At 33.3% G+C, this 22,500-nt stretch overlaps 1 protein-coding gene across 3 annotated transcripts in view; it reads left to right on the top strand.

Moving 5' to 3' along the window:
• LOC106874384 (glutamate receptor ionotropic, kainate 2) overlaps window positions 1-22,500 on the top strand; it is a 952,973-nt gene that overhangs the window by 371,094 nt on the left and 559,379 nt on the right. For all 3 annotated transcript variants that reach the window (XM_089347990.1, XM_089347991.1, XM_089347992.1), the window contains one exon: window positions 6,864-7,019. In XM_089347990.1, the coding sequence (XP_089204116.1) occupies window positions 6,864-7,019 (156 nt within the window). The remainder of the gene's footprint in view (window positions 1-6,863; window positions 7,020-22,500) is intronic.

Below are 22,500 nucleotides of genomic sequence, written 5' to 3'. Positions count from 1 at the left end.
TGAAGGAGTTTTTATGAAAAGAGTGAAGAAGCTAATGAAGACAATGATAAATGGTCCGAATCTAGTGAAGGCTGTAAATTTTTAAGCAATACCGTTACTTAGATATTCAACAGCTTTTGTAGATTAGACAAAATCTGAATTAGCATATCTAGACAGAAGTAAGAAGAAATCCAATATGAATGGAGGACTTCACCCAAGAGCAGAAGTAGCAACGTTATAATTACCAAAAAAGGAAGGTGCAGAGATATAATATCAGTAGGTGTAACCGCCTGTGTAGGTAATCGAGAAGGAAGTTTAAGATCTGCTAGATGTGCAGTAGAATATAGGAAATAAGCTAAATGAAGTGTACTTGTGATGATGGGAGCTTTGGGAACAATAACAAATGACGCTCTAAACACTATGGCCAAATACCAGAAAATCTAAGCCTCAGACTTACAAAAGTGTTGTCATATGTACTGCCTGCATCTTAAGGATTACATTGTTTACTTGAAAATACCTAATTTATCTCAAAACATTTTCAAAATTGAAATATTACAAATTTAACAAAATCTCAGTTCTCAAATTCCAAGTCTCACCAGAGGACTTAAGTCACATCAGATGGAACGTTTTACTATGGGTATTATTTATGATTAGTAAATATTGTACATAATTAGTAAAGTTTGCAACGTGATGCCACTTAAGGTCTCTGTCTAGACTTGGTACAGCTTCTATAAAACAAAGTAGCAATAACTTAAATAATAATTATAGTAATTATCTCTTGTGCAATAATTAAAAAGCCTGAAATCGTCAGTGATCAATGGTACTGACTTATCGACGCTGAAAATACAGAAGCAAAGCCGACCACGGTGGAATTTGAATTTATTACGCACAACGCCAAATATTTGTGGTGATTAAATTGATGACGGCACTAGTAGCACTATCTGAACATTAGATGGATGAAATGGAAAGCCAACTGCGATGAGATTCGAAATAATTTCTTAATGGAATGTGATTCGGCAACCTCTGTGATATCTTTTAGGTTGGGTTTAAAAGAATAAATTATCTTTTGACAGGAGACGGGCTCAGAATGTAAGCCTTAATGTGCGGTGTTAAAATGCACAAGTCCCAGATGATCGAATAAAACAGATAGATAATTTAAAGCTACCACCGAATAGCAAGAGCGATTAATCTGATGACGTTTCAGTTAAGTTCTTGTACATGAAATTTCTCACAACAATGCTTTGTTTGCCACTAGACTATGAAAGACCAATATGATACGCAGTAGTAATAGACAAACAAACATGTAATTTCGAAGTGAATTCTTCAAACACAAGGGTCATTTCTACGCTCTATCGATTATGACATTTAATGTTCTGATATTGGCGACTTGTAAAATAGTCAAATGACTATGAATATTGGTGACTTATAATATAGTGAAATCTGTATGAATAAAAGGGAGAATGTATCTTTGCAATGATGAAAGTCAACAACTTGCTCACAGCAGTTGAAAAGAAAATCGCGTTCCAATACTATCCATATCGATACTATGTACATCAATATTATACAGTGTGGGTTCAAGTATCAATAATCAATTTTGTTAGATATTCTGTTATTCTAGTTTTTAAATGATGTCGCTATGTATCTCTATGAAGTAAAACGATTTGTAACAGGAGTATAACAAAGGATGCCCTCACTATCGAATGTGTATGAGGTATAAATTTTATGGAAGAAGCGGAGACTTATGCGTAAAGGTCGTAGTACCATGTAATCAACTGAGGGTTAGATACGAATGAAAAGTAGTTGTTATGGCGATGTAAATCTATTTGTCTGCTGTGGTATGATGAAGATGAGGTAAACGTCGGTAATGGCTGGAACACGTAATTGCTCATAAACATACAAAAATTACAAATATACACATTGCAAAATAAGATGTCAATAACTAAGTTTTTATATATATGCCTCTAAATTATATTCGATTCGTATTTCAATAATTTTTAAAATTTTGTAATCAATTTATATAATGTGTTTGCATCGGTTTAGAAACCGATAAATGACAACAAATATTTTGAAATTCCTATTTGCAACAAATCATTTCGGTGTTACAAAAGATTCTCTTTATACAATTCTTAAATGAAAATCACAGTGTGGCGACACCGTCGGTCATCAAAGCATCTCATTTGGAAAGTTGCAAATATAAATGCGAGAAATTAACAAATGGAAGAAAAGACGATATTAAACCATATAAAATATCTCAACATTACGAGCATAAAAAACATAGTTTTAGCTCAAGTGATGGGTAACGCCTACATACAAAGCTACACACACACACAGGAATACACTACATATCTACATCGATGTATCTGTCTGTCTGTCTTTCTCTCTCTCTCTCTCTCTCTCTCTCTCTCACACACTCTCTCTCTCTCTCTCTCTCACACACACTCTCTCTCTCTCGCTCTCTCTCTCTCTCTCTCTCTCTCTCTCTCTCTCTCTCGTATATACATATATATATCGATATTATGTATGTGGTTGTGTGTGTGTGGAAAGAGACAGAGAGAGAGGGATAGTGAGAGAAAGAGATTCACAAATATTTTTTTAGAGCTCTCTGGTTGATATTCGATATATATTTTTCTATAATATTTCCGACATATCTTAATATGTAGCAATATCTTTTCACCTACAGGTAACATTTAAAGTAATTATCAGGCTTTATCAGTTTTACAGTGACTCAAAGCTGAACCATTGAGTTAAAAGTACCCTCTCCCCTGTGGGATTCCGCACAACTCCATTCACACACATATAAGCGTATAGCTAGTTCGAACGTACAGCAAAACGTACTCGCCCGCGACACCTCTCATTGAGATGTAACACGTAATCTTCTGACTTCGAAGAGAATCCCATAAACTACGGTTCAACACAGTCACACACAAACAAGAGCACACACACATACACACACGCAAACGCACATACACACATACACCCACAACACACACATACAGGAATATTTATGTTTATAATTTATAAACGGTTCTGTAACTGTTGTATTTAATGCAAAACGAAGCTCATTTTCTATTTCTGAAACTTTCGACAAAATGCTATCACACAGAGCTGTAAAAACGGTATCTTATATAATATATTCGACGACTGAAAAAGACGTGTAATCCGTGCTTATTTACATCCTCTAATCTGATAGTATTAGTTGACTCTGTACCTACATTGAATTTACCTGGGGGAACAACTGAGAAACCTATTATTGCCAGGGGTGTTAGTAAATTAAGATAGACAAGTTTGCATATGTAATCCATTCTTAACTGCTAATTTGTGATATTTTTGTCCTATCAATGACTTCTGTCTAAAGGCTATGCTGTACATAATGGGCACCAATAGATATTATACAGCTTTGTACATGATAACAATACACGGTTGTAAGCATCTTCTCTTTTTATACAATAAATTTGAGCTTAAAAATAGTAAACCAACTGGAGTAATTTTGTTCCTATGTTATAATTTCAAGCATGATCGTATATTTTAAGTAACCAAGGAGACACTACAATTAATGTCACTATTACTTATCAGGTACATAAGGAAAATAAAAACTAAAATATATGAATCAAAATGGTTAATAAGATATACTAACAAAATTCTTATAAAACTATATGACATTATGATGCAATGTGAAATGGAAGGATCAAACATAATTCAGGATTTCTAGAAAATATATTTTACGATAAACTGTGAAGTATTGCTAACTTTTCTTTGACCATACCCATCTCCGAAATCGCTTCCTTGCTGGTCACCCGACAAAAATGAAGCCATTTTGAAGGATATTTTTTTCATTCGAATATATCAAAATAAGGTCCATTAATCCTTTATATTAGTGGTTAACTCAATATCAAGATGGATAAGTAAAATTAACAAACCACTATAAACTAAAATATTGCGAACATACGGAGATTCCATAACACATTCAGCTTCAGGAATGAAGATCCAAAACTAAAACCATAATATTGCACGGGGAATAATAAAATAGTTGTAGTAGTAACAAGAAGGAATAAAATAATAATAATAATAATAATAATAATAATAATAATAATAATAATAATAATAATAATAATAATAATAATCCCAACAATAATAATAATAATATAAAAATGATAGTAACAACAACGACACCACCACCACCACCAACAACAACAATAATAATAATAACAATAGTAATAATAATAATATTTATTATTATTATTATCATTATTATTATTATTATTATTATTATTATTATTATTATTATTATTATTATTATTATTGTCCTTTCTTGAGAAAAGTATAGGAATGTTCTAATCCGCTTAAGTAACGCTTAGAGCTCAAATCGATAAAGATAGAAATATATACAACGTACTAAAAAAACATGTTTCGGTATTGCTTTTTGCAATGAATACGCAAGCGATATGTAACGTCAAGTTTTCTAGTAGCGTATAGTTATTATAACATCTTGGATATACTGTTTTATCTATTTTGTGATACAAGCACGCACACAAAAATATATGCGATATGTGTATAAATGTGTGTGTGTACATATAATATACATGCCTATACATATATCTATGTATGTACATACAGCCAATAGACATACATATATACACGTGTGTGTGCGCTGGTGTGTGTGTATTCACGCTCATGTTTGCTTGGCTGTCTTATAAATGTTTCTACTAATTTAGTTTCCTTTATCAGAAATGTTCCCCAAATAAGAACACATTTTAGATATTTCTCCGTGCATATCTTCAAATATAAAATAAACGACTGATATGGGATTAATAATTACATATACAAACAGAAACGAATCTACAGATAGGACTAAAAAGCGCTAAAAAGCGAGTAGGTTTGATTTCTATAAAATACCGTTTAATCGAATACCTACTTAATTGATGCACTCCTCCCTTCCAAATTTACACAGACCAAATATAGAAAGTTTTAAAAACACTATACTAATACATTAACGTTTGGTTTCTTATACAAATGTGAGCCGCATGATTGGTTTGAACGATGTGCCAATTTTGCTTTTAGATTAAAACTAATACAACACATCCTAAACTAGGCAAAAAAATAGAAACGGCCGTTTAGATTCAATACAAAAAAAAATGGTCAAATAAACCTATATTTATATCGATAAACTTGTTGTGAATTCGGTTTAATTTTGGAGTATGCATCTTGGTTCGCAAAGAGAAAATATTTGGAAAGTGTAATTAATCGCTTCGATAGTAATTACAGCTAGATTGTTTTTCATATGGAACCATTCTGAAAATACATTTTCTATATTTTGTGTATACAGACATGTGATTGATCAATTGACTCGCTTTACCGCATCGCTGGCTGATATAAATTTCTGTTTAAGTGATTTAGCCTTCGATATTTAATGTTAGATATCTATCTTTCTATCTATCTATCTATCTATCTATCTATCTATCTATCTATCTATCTATCTATCTATCTCTCTATCTATCTATCTATCTATCTATCCATCCATCTATCTATCTATCTATCTATCTATCTATCTATCTATACATGCATACATACATACATACATATACATATATGTGTGTGTATACAAATATATGTATATATATATATGTATATTAACGTATATATATGTATATACATATATATATACACACACATACATACGTTTAAGTATACACATACAAAGTGAACAGAAAGGAAAAAGAATGTGTGGCAGAGAGATAGAGAGCGCGAGAGAGAGAATGAGTATGTGTGTGTGTCTGAGAGAGAGAAAGCACTGTCAGCATGGGTTATGTATGTATGTGTGTATATATTTCTGAGTGTCCGCACACACGCACAAAAAAATATATATATAATCACACAAATGGGTGCACATAGAAACACACTTAATTCGTTAGGTTTGTAAAGTGGTAACAAAAATATTTAATAAAAAAGATAATTAATTATTATATAGAAGAATCAATTTCATTGCACACAGAAGTTCAATATGTCTTAATTTTTTTAAAAAATCAAATGCAGCCACCATATATATTAATGTGTCTGCTTGTATATGTGTATTATGGAAATGTATTTTTGTGCCCAATTCTGTTCATCTTAATGCTTATATAATTGGTATCTTACTTCTTGGTTATCAATTCTAGTTAAGTATATCTATGGTAAATTGGTTGTATGTGACTATTTTGACCTAAATGTTTTACGATTTCCTGAGTGTATCCTCTTGCATTCGTTTTCACAGTTTATTTTCAAGAGCATTGCTTCATACGCAGCATTATTTCCTCTGTAGCGATTAACTCAGTATAATAACCTTCAGCGAGGAAACAGCAATATAAAAATTGTTTACCTGGGTGTGGGTATGTAGTAATGCCCCTTATATAAATATAAATAAATAATTATATTCTTGGGAATAGAAATTTCTCTTATGAATTTTTTTACACACTGGCTTCCTGATAAAATTCTAGTAAAAGATGTTTATCCCTTTTTGAATTTGTTAATCACACACATATATATATATATATATATATATATATATATATATATATATATATATATATATATATATATATATATGTATATGCATATGCATACATATATACATACATACATTGTTTACTGTTCCGTTAGGGTAAGGTATCCAGTGAGGAGGAAGAATATGATTCGATGAACTTAATGGATAAGACCTACTAATAAACAAACCACAGCATACAATCCTACCTATTCACGTATTTTCGAAGTACGAGTCTACTTGTGACTCTTACCTTAAAACTGTTTACTTTAAATAATACATGTACCTCATCTATATAGATATGCCTGTTGAAATATACTCAAATGATCTATGTTTTGCTACCATAACTGTTTTCCGTTGTCGTTTTTAGGTGCCCTCTTTGAAGAAGAAAATGAATCGCAAGAATTGGCATTCCGTTCTGCGATTGAAAAAATTAACCTTCTGAGTGAAATAATACCTAATAGCCTCCTTATTGAAGATGTTCAACACGTCCGCACTCATGATAGCTTCCATGCATCCCGCAGAGGTAAGTAAAATTTACAAACTTAGTTTTTGATTTACTGGAGTGATGATTTGCCCTTCTGTTTTATCAGAATTTCAGCTCAATTCTTCGGAGTAAGAGATGATATTTAAAGAAAACTTGTAGACCTGTCCGATATTTATATGATTCAATTTGTGGTGCATTTACATGGTCGGTCAAGTTACCAAAAACGTCTACTTAAAATAAAACTCAGTGATGAGGAGTCCGCAGTCGTAGAACTCATCTATTAATACCAAGCTGAAGCTATCAATAGTATTTTGTGAATACAGAGCCTGATCTGCTAGAAGTAACAGATCCACCTCCATCTAAGTAAAATTCTAACTCGTTAAGAAATTGAAGAACAAATCTGATAATGTAATAATAGGTTCATACTTAGGAAAAGTTGAAGGTAACTGCTGGAAACTTTCTGGTCAAACTTGACATCGGTTCGATCTAATCCGGCAGGCAAGAAATATGACTGGTGTTTAACTTAATGACGTTATTCCTATAAAGGAACTGTTGTGGTAGCAAACCACGAAGCGTGGTTGGAATTCCTCCTGCTAATGGGAGAACTGAATTGTTAACCGATGTGATTTTGACTGTACCTACATGAACACAAGTAGGCCCTTCAGTGTGATTAAGCCCGATCGGCCATCATATTTAGTTTCACCAATTGTTGGTTATGGAGGAAGAAACGTTGCTTATGCCTTTTGCAGTCTCTTGACAACGGGGAAATTAATGCCTTTAGTGTGACACTTGATTACTATAAGATATGAAGTGGTATTGAATTTTGCAGCAGTGTTCAAGGAAGACAGGGACAGGCATAACGCTTAGTTTCGTAGTAGTTGCAGATTTGACTCAGCAAGAGTAATAAAAACAAAAAACATGTGATTTGAAGACAACTGTGTTGTCGTGGTACAAAAGCATTTACCTCCTTCAAGTAGAGAAACGGAAACGAATAATGTGAGGGAGATGAGAGTGAGGAGACAGTATGTATGTGGACCAGCAGTTGGAACCTATATGTGACTGACTTATGTAAGCTTTTGTATTAGCCTTTTCGAGATATGTTATATGTCTATAACTGACCGCATTAGTAGTAACATCCCATATGTGGGAGAAATATTCGATTTGTAATCTCATCTAAATTCTGTCAAAATTTGCTGAGGATGAATTATCTCTTGGTCCTGACTAGGGAGGCCAATCATTGAGATACTGTCGTAACTATGTTAGGGATCTGATTTCGACAGGAGAGAACATCGTTGACCAATAATTCAAGCAACCATGACGGATTTAATGGCGTACCACTTATTTTTCAGGGGATGTGTAAAAATGCTTGATATGAGTAACATTTGTAACTTGCAGAGAAAAGAAGCAAGATTAGCAAAGAGAATAGCTATCGAAGTATTGTTCATTGTATCGCTGCGTGTTACACGTATACTCTCTATGTTGCGGTTCGTGATACATATTTCAGGAAGGTTAAATACCAATGAAGGATATGTTATCTAAGACCGGCTCGTTGTTTTAGAGAGGGTTTGACGTTCACTTACGTACAGAAAAATGAGAATGGAGTGCAAAGACAAATCCTGGGACATGGTAGAAATGAGAGTGTGACGTACGCAAAGTACTCCCTCAACCCACTTCGAAATATGAAGGTGTGCTGAAAAGTTTCTGGCATTGGGCAAAAGAAAAACACAGGAGCATCAGTTAACTATGATTTTATTCACCATATTCCATTCTCAGTTTCATTCACTGCAGCGGTCCTTTGGTTTTTCGAATCCCTGTAAAAGAACTCGAAAGTTTGAGCCTCCAACTAGGCCTTTCGCGATATCTTTAAAACCAGGAACTTTTCAGTATACCCTCTTAGGGTAATCTAATGATAAACGTAGAATCCAAGTGATGAGCAACAAGTGAGATAAATAGGTACACAGTTACGATAGAATTCTCGCAGTCGAAAGCTGATGTCAAGCGCAACAATATTCATTGTAATAAATGTAAGGCCAGTGCTAACTGGTGTGTCATAGAAGAAAATTGCTGAAAAATGAATCTACAAAAGCCATAAATTTGTTACCAAAGGGAAATTGGTAAGACTTAAGATCAATGATGGGGAAAGAGAAGAGACTCAGTCTTAGCTATTAAAATTGCCGATTTAGTGTGAAATGACCGAATGAAATTTCAGACTTGGCTTCTTGAAATGTGTTTTTTCATTGTGAGAGGATTAAAACGTCGATATGGATAGATTTGGAGGTGATGCGTAAAGTGTAAAGAGGATAGTAAGAGGATTCTGTACAATAGGTAAATATGCTTTTCGTAAAAGACCCAGCTGTAGTTTGAAAGACGTGTTATGTTGAGAGCTATGCAATGCACAACGTCATAATTCATGTCTTTGAAACTGCTTTCGCAGACGTTGAGTTGTTATGCAAACGCAGCCAAGCATTTGAAGCTGTGTGAGATTCACGAAGTGCTGTACGCCTTGATTGTTGCATGCACATTTGCACTACAATCAATTAAGCCATATAAATCATGGAATGATTGTTGTAGAAAGGAAGGACATGTCAAATATAATAATCTAATTTTCCCGCATAATCTGTTTCTGATACGTCAATTGTGAAGCAATTCTACTGTCATTTATAAGGAAATCCGGCAAATCCCTGACATGATTATTTGGAGGAACATAGAATGCGGGGAGCAGGAAGCTGTATGTTGCGTGTGACCATGCTAGTTGGATACAATCTGATGTGTGTAACGAGTGTTGCAGTGAAGCTTGGTACGTGAATAAATTTGAGGGAGGAAAAGAGATCTATTCAGGGTAAATAGAATTGTGTAATATATATATATATATATATATATATACATATATATATATATATATATATATATATATATATATATATATATATATATATATATATATATATATATATATATATATATATATATATATATATATATATATATATATACACATATATATATATATATATATATATATATATATATATATATATATATATATATATATATATATATATATATATATATATATATATATATATATATATATATATATATATATATATATATATATATATACATATACATATATATACATATACATATATATCGTTTGTGTCATTTGCTCAATGAGGGAATTGGTGCTAGTGCCCTCATTTGCGTTTCCTACTGTGATGTAGGCTTGTCTAGGTTCCTTGAAAGAAGAAATCCAGTTTTCATTTGCAGACACTAACATCCACCACTCCATACATAATAAAGAGCTGTGGTCTCTTGAACACCAAGCAACTGCACGGCGATTTTAGTATCATTGGTATTAATCAGTGACGCTCTGTTCTGCTGACTGTGTAACTTTCAATGCCAGAATTTGGTCCAAGACCTTCCATGATTTTCCTGGTCTATATCATTGCATATTTTTATCGCCACCGTTTTAGGGAGTAGACTAATAGCTTTTTCGACTTTTCCCAGTAGCTGACATGCCGCATTGACACGATTTAATTTGTGTAGCTTCGCTGGATTGTTTCGATCCCGGCCGTTAATTTACACTGTTTGTTACCATAGTCGGGAGCAGCAGTCTAAGCAGCAGAGGACTTAAACCCCCAGAAGAATATTATGCTTCCTATACACTTGGATTGAAATTTCTAAGGATCCATCCTAGAGGAAGGATCCTTAGAAATACTTAGGATGGATCCATTGGTAGAGGGCTGGCCGGATGGATCCGGCCAGCCCTCTACCAATGTAGTAATATACCCTTGGAAACATGCATTTCAGTTTGGCTAAAACAGATCGATAATAGTGTGTCTTTTGATTTATATATACCATGTGTGGGTTTATGTCTGTGTCTTTTTGTGGAGAGTTAGATACACAGATACATCAAGTCCCTGGCCTTTAGAAGACGAGGTCCAGAACAATTGGTGTCATCTATCAACGAGACCAAACGATGTAAGATTTACTTTGCCGAGAGAAAACTCGCTTGATCTGGGGGCGTTTTTAAAATTCCAGAAAGGATGTGCTTAGTCAATACCCTCATTTGAGAAGTTTTCTATTGCAAGCTTGGAATTCCCCATTTACCTTATAGGAGTACACCAACATCTTCTTAAACCGTTACCGTTGGAACCGATGTAAGAGAGATAACATCGTCCCGTCCGAAACTCGACCTGCAAGGTTTATTCCGGATATATATTCATTGTTTATAAAACTAATTATGATATTTTCCTCCCTCCAGTTTTAGAGACCATTTTTGCCTCTCGCCGTTTGAGTCTGACGAGTCGCATATACAACTAAGCGCTTTATTGGTGCAAAACCAATGTTCACTCTCCGACCAGCCACAAAAATCAACCTTCTAAATACATAACACACACACACAGACACACACACACACACACACACACACACACACACACACACACATATATATATATATATACATATATATATATATATATATATATATATGTATATATCATATATCATATGCATCTATGAATCTATATATTATATACATATAAAATAGTCTATACATACAAACATGGGTGTATATGTGTATATATATTTATATATATATAATTGCGTATGTAATTGGCTGTGTATGTTTATCTCCCAAATAAAATTTCTACTGAGTACCTTTTCTCTATACGCATGAATTAACTTATTTCATTCTAATCTCAAAATATTTGAACTTAAAGTTTTAATTCAATATAAAGTTAGGCTATTGTGTTTTGGGAAATAATTAATATGATATTTGTATAAACCATTTTATATACCTCACACTGAATGAATTATTGATTGACTTTATTATAATACTATAGATGTAAGCTAGCACATATCCTCGCCGGAAAACTGTCTAACTTCCACAAGACCTTGTACATTAACCTTTTTTCGTCTCTAAAATATTTCTTTTAACATTTAAATAAATGTGTTAAAGTTCAATTTTTATGATTGATTTATTTACTTGAAACGGCAAAGGATTTTCAGGTGTTAGGTTAACACATCTGTATACTCTTTATATAAGAACGTATGGAGCTGGTAATTTCAGAGAAGTTGATAGATTAACAAAATTTCAACCAGAATCAGTATAATAGTGTTTCGAAATGTTGGGCCATCGAACAAGACTGACCGAAACTGTGGTTATGGTGTATGCAATTGCTAGTTATACATCAGACAGAAGAATATCTCGGAGCTTATAGGTTCGAAATATAGCTCTTGATAATTTGCTCATGCGTCTATACTGCTACGGGAAATTAATATTTTAATATGTATTGCATAGACCAACAGCATAAGTATATTTAAAGACTGGCTGAGGTACCCGGTAATACATTTCCGTTAATAAGATGTCTGTTTATAGCCATGAAACATTTTTCGTCAACCTTCGACATTTTCCAAAAATTAAGAATATAGGGCCAATTTGACGAAAAAAAGTCTGCTGGCGAACCCGTGTCATCGTCATTTCGAGGCATGTGCGTAAAATGGCGAAATTTTACGCTTTGGGGCAGATTTCGTCAAATTGATGTCACAACGGCTCGTGCGCAAAATACCTAAATTTTGCTTGAGAAATAATATGCCCTTACCTAATCAAAACCTGAAACGCTGGGGAATTAAAACAACGAATTGAAATAAAAAGTTTTAGTAAATCAAAACAATTCGCATGCTAAATAGATTACCGTTAATAAGCTTTAATAAACATTCTTCGTAAAACTTCGGCATTTTTCGTCAAATTGATGTCACGATGGCTAGTGCGAAAAATACTGAAATTTTACGACTTTTGAGGCATCGATGCTGATTAAAAATTGATTTTTTAAAAATCCCAAGTGCGTAAATGACCGCATGGGCATAGGAACCCTCTCCTTACACACACGTGTCAGGTTTCATTAAGGTCTGCTGGATAATTTCGGAGGAGTTAAAGTAACAAATTCAAAAACACACAAACTTGTGCTTTCGACATACTTGTGTATATTAAAATATTATTTTGATATATCATTCGATGTAACTTTCATCAGGTGCCTACACGCCCGCGTATGCAGACACTGGCACGATACACAGATGCATAGATATGAATATGTATATATATATATATATATATATATATATATATATATATATATATATATATATATATAAACTATCACCAATGACCAAAGAACAGCTGAGGAGAAATGGGCCGTTGAGAACATCAAATTCAATACCAAAGTGTTCTTCTCTTTTGAGGAAAAAAAAAACACACAAGGTCACTGCCTACACTAATTAATGAAAATAGCAATCTCCAAGATAATGCCAAAACCATGAGTAAGATACTGCAGAAATAGTACTGCTCTGTTTTTAGCAATCCAAATATGGGTAGTTTATCCTGTATATGCTACATTATTAGCATTGTCCTGCATTTGAGAATAAAATTATTTCATTATGTAACTGTGATGTTAATCCTCAACTCATAATATCGGAGAGAAATGTGGCGCCCTTGATATCTTAGCGGTAATAAACGAAATCAAACACAGTTTAGTAGTATGCCCTGGTAGGTTCCTTGCTTGTGCCCTGAAGGTGGGCCGACACCAATTTGCATCTCCTCTTGGTAATCTATGGAGGAACTCACTGGATGCTAGTCATATTCCTGAGAAATTTCTGTCCCCCGTCCGTTTTCCCAGTTTTCAAAAAGTGAATCAAGTCCCTTGCAGTGAAGTTACCTCTCATGACATCAAGGTATTTGAGAGGGTGGTGAGATCACAGATATCACACTTACTTGAAATCAACAGACTGCTCTAACCCCAACCAATATGGGTTCCGTAATGGAAGGAACTGCCTAATGCAGCTCCTGCATCAACTGGACAACATTTCGAGAGATTTGGGAAAGAGCTCAAATATTGATGTCGTCTACCTTGATTTCAGGAAGGCCTTTGAAAGGATGGATTATAAAGTACTCTTGAAAAAAACTATCCAGCATTGGTTTCTCTGGAAAGTTACTACAATGGATCAAGTGTTTCCTGACAGACAGAACCCAACACGTTGTAGTCGGAGTAAAATCAAGCCTAGGCAAAGTCAGTAGTGGTGTTCAACAATGCACTATGATGGGTCCACTTCTTTTCATCCTCTATATCAATGACATTACTGTCATCATCAAGCACAGTAGCATAAGAATATTTGCAGATGATTAGAAGATCCAGAAGGTCATCAATATAGAGGTGACCGAACATGCCTTTAGTCAGATTTACTGACTGTCATCGAATGGGCAGAAAAGAATAATATACAGCTGAACGAAGACAAATATCAGTTAATCCACTTCGGAAAAGAGGATACTCGGAAACTCCCATATTCCCTTCCTTCAGGTGAAACACTCATGGCATCCAACAACATCAGAGACTTGGGAGTAATTCTGGACAAAAACATGGGCCGCTCCTATAAACAGCATGGCCCACTGAATGTGATCGTGGATTCTCAGAACTGTCCAGTCGTGAGATATCCCCACCATTTTCCGTCTCTTCTCTACTTCAGCATGACCTCACCTATAATTCAGTTGTCCCCTGTGGTCCCCTCACACGAAATAAAGTATCGTGAAAATTGAGGAACCTCAAAGGTGAATTATAAAAAGCCTGGTGGCATGACAGACCTTGACTATTGGGGTCGACTAGAAAATCTTAAGTTTTATTCTTTCCAACGCCGCCGGGAGCGCAACATCATCTGCATGATGTGGAAAATATTGCATCAGCATTGCCTGAATGATGCTGGCATAGCCTTTAAGATACGCCCAAGACTTGACCCCCACCGCACCTGATATCCAACCACAACATAAATCATACTCGCATCACATAACAACAATACGGCACAATTATTTCACCTCAATTGGTTCCGCTGTCTTAAACATTACCAAAACACATTAAAGCAGAAACAGACCCCATAAATTTCGAGTTCCTTCCAAAAATCCCGGATAAACCTCATACACCCGGATGTGTCTCCATAAACAATAACTCTCGCCTCGAGTGGGCCATGTTGTCTGATTCCTGATTTGAATTACTTTGCCAGGTGATGCTATTTAGTTAAACACAGCCTGGGTCAATAATGGCCGAAACCTATCAAAGTATCAAAGTATACTGCTACGTGCTTCATAGGTGAGAAAACAAGAATCCAATAGCTACTCCATGACCGGCGATAATATTTAACTTCCTGATCTCTCTCTCTCTCTCTCTTCTTCTTCTTCTTCTTCTTCTTCTACTTCTTCTTCTTCTTCTTCTTCTTCTTCTTCTTCTTCTTCTTCTTCTTCTTCTTCTTCTTCTTCTTCTTCTTCTTCTTCTTCTTCTTCTCCTTCGTCTTCTTCTTCTTCTTCTTCTTCTTCTTCTTCTTCTTCTTCTTCTTCTTCTTCTTCTTCTTCTTCTTCTTCTTCTTCTTCACTCGAGATTCGGTGCCACTTCGGCTCGTCGGGGAGCTCTGCATTACACTTGGCTTTTACCAATGTCATTAGGCCATTTGGTTACGTGTATATTCTGTTGAAACACACTAGTTTGTCGGAATCTATCATTCAAAACATTAATGCCTCACAATCGAACCATTACAGCATATGTATGTAAGTACAAACGTGTATTGAATTCTCATGAACTAACATTTGAATACAAATACAAATTATGTTTTCAATCGAAATCTTATAGGCATGTTGTTTTCAATTGAACAAACAATTTATGGGTGTGTAGATGTATATGAATGCGCGCGTGTGTATGTGACTGTAAGCGTATATATATGTGTGTGTGTGTATATATATATATATATATATATATATATATATATATATATATATATACATATACATCAGAATATGTATAAATTGCGTTGCACCAGCATGACCATGACGTCTGTCTGGTAACCGTGAAAGTATCATTATACACATGCACACACACAAACACACACACATACTTGCATACATTTGTACAGATAAAATATATATTCATGTATGTATGAATGTATACATGCATACACACTGAGCCACACACACATGCCAGCAACAAACGCATATAATTACATTTACATATTGAGATAATCAGATACAGGAGGGTGTGTGTGTATATGAAAATTTATAGAAGCTATTTACCACACAAATATGTAAATACATAAAGAAATCAAAATTTTACGAAAATGTTGAAAAATGTATGTAATAAAAAAAACTGAATTATTATGAGTTAAAGGTGAGAATTATATTTTATTTTATATTATTCACACTAATAAAATAAATAAATTAATAAATATATTCTCTTTCAATATTTCAATTGATGCTTTTTGTTTCTATTGTAAATGTGTTATAATATTAATTTTTCTTTTCCAAGTTATACATTTTATCTTTATTTACCGCGACGTATCTATAAAATCTTAAGTAAATGTGAGAGGAAAACTTATGAAAAACAATAGAAGTTCTTCGTACATAGTAACATATACTTAGAGAGTGCAAGATGTAGTTCGTGAAGAATCTTTGGTTGTCTTTGTTCTATGATTGTTTATTCATGTATGCTTCTGTAATGGTATGTTTATTGACATGTATATACGCATGTGAGTATAGATGTTTCTGTATATCTGGTTGTAAAAGTATATCTATCTCTCTCTCTCTCTCTATGTATATATATATACACATATATTTATATACAGATTTATTGGTAGGTATGCTTGTATGTATGCATCTATGTATGTATGTGTGGTTTGTAGGTGTGTGAGAGAAAATATGATTCAAACCAATAGCGTGCATGAACTACAGAACAAATGTCTCTCTTAGCGTTACTTTTTTTTTCTTTTAAGTTTGAGCAAATATTTCGTCTGGAATTGACATTATTATTCTTATACTAAATATTTTTACAGACGCACTTATGTTTCGTGTTTATTATTACTTTGGTGATTGCAAATAAATTATTTCTGGCGTTAACTCAGGAAATAAAAATGAACAGAAAAAGAAAATATATTTTGTAAAGAACATATATATAAGAACGTGATAAATAATTTGAGATCTTAAATAATCTCTTGTTTGCTCATGTCGCTAATACATTTTCCCCCATTCTGTATGTAATAGAAATTTTAGCTTAATCACTCACTTTCTATGCCGTATTATCCTTTCGAAATAGAAAAGTGTACGTGGTGTAATGCAGTTCTTGATAAACCATATCTAAACCCGTAATGTATACTCTTGAAACTATTTCATTGCGTATATTTTCAATTTAGCTTAGTTGAGAGGTAAAGGAAATCACCACCAGAAAACATATATACTTCTACGTATTAAGGTGGAAGCAGCCAAATTGCAAAAACATGCTGTGGTTCTAAAAGGAAAGATTAAATTGTAAGTGTGTTCGTAAGTGTGCAGTATTTGAAATAGACACAGCTGTAATATATTTGATCCCGGTATTGAAGAATTAAGGCTATCCTACTGCAAACTGGCGAGAATATAGGCTACGAATAAAAGCGAAGCATTTTCAATGAATTTGTATTAATGATTCAAAAACAATTTCATTTCTATTCTGCAAAATATATTAACCACGTATGTTTTACATAATTTGTTACTTTCTTAGGCGTGGTTATGCGTCAAGGAGTTTGCTTCCCAAACATAAGTTACCTGGTTCAGTTCTACTATAGCCGTGGGCTGACCAAAGCCTTGTGAGTGGACGTGCGTATGCACTTTAGTGTTTGTGGCCCATCACCGCTTGACAACCGGTGTTAGTTCGTTTACCTCCTACCAGTTCGGAAAAAAGATAGCGATAGAATAAATACCAGGCCTAAAAATAAGTACTGGGGTTAATTCATTCAACCAAAACAGCCTCCAAGGGGATGTCTAGCAGTCAGCGTTGTACTGCTGCTCCGAAACAAAGTATTTCTTTTAAGTATTTCATTTAACATAAACGCATTGATAGGTATGACTGTAAAAATATAGCTTTAACACATCACTGAGAAATTATTTCATGATAGATGTAGTTGGGTAGGGTGGGGGGAAATTGATTACCATGTATTAAGCAAACCCCTAATACAAATGTCGATTCTTAATTAATACAAACTGCTTATTTAACTTGGGGTTTTACCGTACACAAATGTATCTGAAATACTGATAAGTAGTTTTCAATATTTCCCTTGGTAAAATATTTAACATAATGCTCGAATAAGCGAAATTGTTTGCAAAACTAATGGATAAGTTAAACTTACAGACGGGGTTGCTGTGTTCTTTATGTAAATAAATACTTCGCAAGCATACAGAAAATGTTGTAGCAAAATGCTCAATAAACATGTATATATTTTCGTCCTTAGTATTGGTTGTTATATTAAATATCAAATTGTTCATCTCAATACTGGTTTCCATTTCCCAATTCAGTAGTGGTTTCTCTGTTTGCATTTCGATTATGTAATTTCATCATGTTTTGTTAAGACATGACTTGTTTCGCTAGATTTGTAATTTGCCGTTTTGCTTGTTGCCTTCTATCTGCCTGTTACTTTTTCATTCATATCTTGTACTGAAGTGATTTTTTTTTTATCTGTCTACTTTAAAATACTTTTTTCCAGGAGATTGCATTATATATTTGATGGCTCCAAACAATCAAACTTTTCTGTCGGTGTTTATGTTGGCCACTTCTTCCTTGTTTTTCTTCCTATTTTTTTTATTTATTTATTTATTTTTCTTTGTTCCGTTGTTCCTCTTCCACTGCTAATTTAGCTACTGTTGCTTCTTCAGATATAAAATCACACTCTGTGAAGTAGACAGATCGGCAACTTTATGTATCCTTCTCCCTATTCCTGTCTTTCTGTCCCTCTCTCTCACTTTCTCTCACTGTATATAAATTTATATATATATTTGCATGTATCTATATATGTATGTGCGCGCGGCGCGTGTGCATGTGCATGTTGGCGTATATGTGTGCATGTTCACTCACACACGCATATATATGTGTGTATGAGTGTCTGTGTATGTACGCATGTATTTATATAAATTTAATTTTTGTTTTTATAGAATTTTATAATATGTTTTTATGGATATGAAAGAATGATAAAGTAGAATGTTGTAATGCTATTTTATCAGACAAATTTCATCCGATACTGTCTCCTTAATACGTGAATTACGTGACTTAACCGATTTTGGGTTTGATATAAAATAGCATATGCCAGATCGGTCTAGATGCGATCCAATTTAATTTTCTGTTACAAACATTACTTACTAATATATCAAGAGCAATTATAGAGAAATATGGTTATTTGCTTCTACGGAAATCAAATATTATAAGGAAAATACTGAGCAAGATACTGTTATTCGCCTGCCTTTTCAAACTAATTATGTAATATATTTAAAAGCTTTTAATGGCGATAAATTCTTTTTATGGCTTATGACAATGAGCAGGAGGTGTATCTCGACATTCTGATAGAATCTCTGCAGAAGTTTTATTAACGTCAAAGCCATATTCTTGAGCATACATGGAACAGTTTCTGCACAATCTGCTGAAGATGATCAGAAATACAGAGTTCAAAGAAAGAAAGCATAAAGGAAAATATTCTAAATAAATTTTATAAATAAATATATATGTGTATGTGTTTGCGTGTGTGCGTGTGTGTATCTATGTATCTACGTGTATATATTAACTGCAAAATGACACCTCGTAATCTCCAAACCATGGTAAAGAACCTTTATACTTATAGTATATAATCGTATTCTAATTATATTTTATGAGTCTATGTCCCGACCATTTTTCCAGCCTTAGTATCTCCTCTTATACATAGAATCTAATAGGAATATACTTATATAAAACAGAAAAAAATCGATCTCAACTGTTACAATTTTAATTTTAGACCAATGTCAATGTAGTAGAGTTTTTAAATAAATTCTTTTATATCACCCATATTTCTTTCGCTAGTGCGAAATAAAAGAACTCTATACATATGATTTCCAAATTTTTACTTTCAAGAGAGAGGTAAAAGAAAATATGGATGCAAATCATTTAATGAATAATTTGTATACATCCCTGTAACAGGATACTGCATTTCTCTAACATATTAGTATTTAACACTTTTACTTCTACGTCTTCTCATTCCCATTATAAATCAGTTGTACAAAGATATCTTAGGCTTCGTTTTTATTTGCGGCCAGCTTCATACGCAGAATTTTGCTTCATATTTTGGATATTTATGTGAAGAAAAAAAAAAAAAAAAATATATATATATATATATATATGCGTATATATATATATATATATATATATATATATATATATATATATATATATATATATATATATATATATATATATATATATATATATATATATATATATGTACGTATGTATGTATGTATGTATGTATGTATGTATGTATGTATGTATGTATGTATGTATGTACGTATGTATGTACGTATGTATGTATGTATGCATGTATGTATAAATCTGTGGTACATGAGGGAGTTAAAATGTGATTCAAAAGCCAGTTAATCAGATCAGCTGCGAATTAGGAAATATTTATCACACTTGTAAGAATTTGTATTAACTCCGTGCATGGAGATTACCTGAGCTAAAAAATATCACTATATCTTTTTCAGAGATCTACGTATTTATTTATTTATTTATTTATGTATTTATTTATTAATCCTCTGTTATTGGAAAAACACGCACACATGTGACTGAATGTGTGCATAAATGTGTTTGTGCAAGAATACACAAGAATAAACATATACATGTTCCCACATCTTCACACACACAAATATATAAGCAAATCAAAGCCAACGATGTGTTTTATTTGTACGTATAAAATGCAGCATGTGGTGGATAAAACACATATGCGCGTTGTCCACACACGTATGCACACACACTAGCGCGTGCGCATGTATTTGTTTGTATGTGACTGTGTTAGTCTCTGTGTGTGCATGGATGAAATCGGCATGTTACCAGAGCAGTCCACAGAGGATGCACTCCATAGTTAGTATATATTTCATATATCATGTATATTCGGACACGATCCGCATTGTAATATTTATAAATTGGTGCACTCACTTTCTCTCTCTCTCTTGGTCTTCACATTCTAACTCTTCTATTTCTAATATTTTGCTTGAATCGTATGCGTAATCCGAAATTTTGTAATAAGTTTGTTCAAAATACTACAAAGGCGTTTTGAAACATTCTTCTAAATCTTAAATTTGGTAACGGTGATTACTCCACCGCAGTTCACCCTGAGTTATTTCCTTTTAATTACGATATTGAAATCATTGGGAACATGTTTGTGATCAAGTAAACCGAATCCTGACTGTTGTAAAAAGAGATTAAACTCAGTCAGTTGGAATAGAGTATCAGGTGGGGTGGAAAGGTAAATTTATTTAAAGAAACAAAAACAAATATAGAAACAAATTATTTGAATAATATATATATTCAGAGAAAAATGTGTAAAACCTCTTAGGCTAATTCTTATCAGACTTTGCAAATAAGAGTTCATAATCTGATATTGTTGATGTTTTCAAGTTACGGAGTGTCTCATATATAGTGTGTTTGTATCTCCAGCATAAATCTGGATTGGTAATTAAATAGAGGTCTCCTATAGGAAAGTCTCTTTCAACATGCTAGTTTTGGAATTTCTTTTTCTCTTCTTTTTTTTTCTTTGAAAATATTACACTTTTCATTAAAATTTCCAATATAATATTCTATTCCGAAACATTTTATTTTCAGGTGTAATCGATCAATTCCAGAATCTTTTCATATTTAAGGGATAAGCAAGAATATACGATATATTATCATACCCCTGTACAATATTAATATCATAATTAAGGTGGACGACTTAGCTGGCCACATGCAGCTAGACATTTGAAATTTTTCTTTTCAAATACACAAAGAAAGAGACCGCGAATACAATTTGTGCCAGCAATATGCGTGCGCGCATATTCGAATGAGTCTATCTTTTTATTTATACATATTTATGTGCATGTGTGTGTATGTATATATGTGTATGTGCGTTTCTCTATTTCCATGAAGCTACGTGTGTTTCTATATCTGCAACATACACGCATACTTGCATTCGCTTGAATGTTTGAATGTTTAAATATGCGTTTTTGTATTAATGTATGTCTACGTGACCGTGTATCAGTTGGTATATATATTTGTTCGTGCGTGATCCCTAACGGCTTTTGTAGGTGTCATCATTTAAAGAACGGGCATTTTGATACGACGTGTAAAATGCTGCAATGTATGAGACATTGGCTAAAGGGTTCCTTGACCACCGTCCAGGTTGGTAAATAGGTATTGTTTTAATATTGTTAGATGAATTACATTTGTCTAACAGCAATGAATTTAAGATAACTCGACCCATCCTAACCAGAATATACAGTTTCCGAATTTCAGAATTCACTCTACAAAATATGCATATTTCTGACGCATTTTAATTCCTTGAAACCTTCACAAATTAATATTAAAAATGCGACACCTCTCAGAGAAATACACTTTTGCAAAACAAAGTATTGTTATCACATTTCCCTTCTATAATTGCATTCTAAAATATTTTTCACTGAACATAC

The sequence above is a fragment of the Octopus bimaculoides genome, chromosome 2 (assembly GCF_046866305.1).
Source record: "Octopus bimaculoides isolate indiv1 chromosome 2, ASM4686630v1, whole genome shotgun sequence".
Lineage (NCBI taxonomy): Eukaryota > Metazoa > Mollusca > Cephalopoda > Octopoda > Octopodidae > Octopus > Octopus bimaculoides.
Note: the sequence above shows the minus strand (reverse complement) of the source record. Positions and strands in the feature narration are given on the sequence as shown.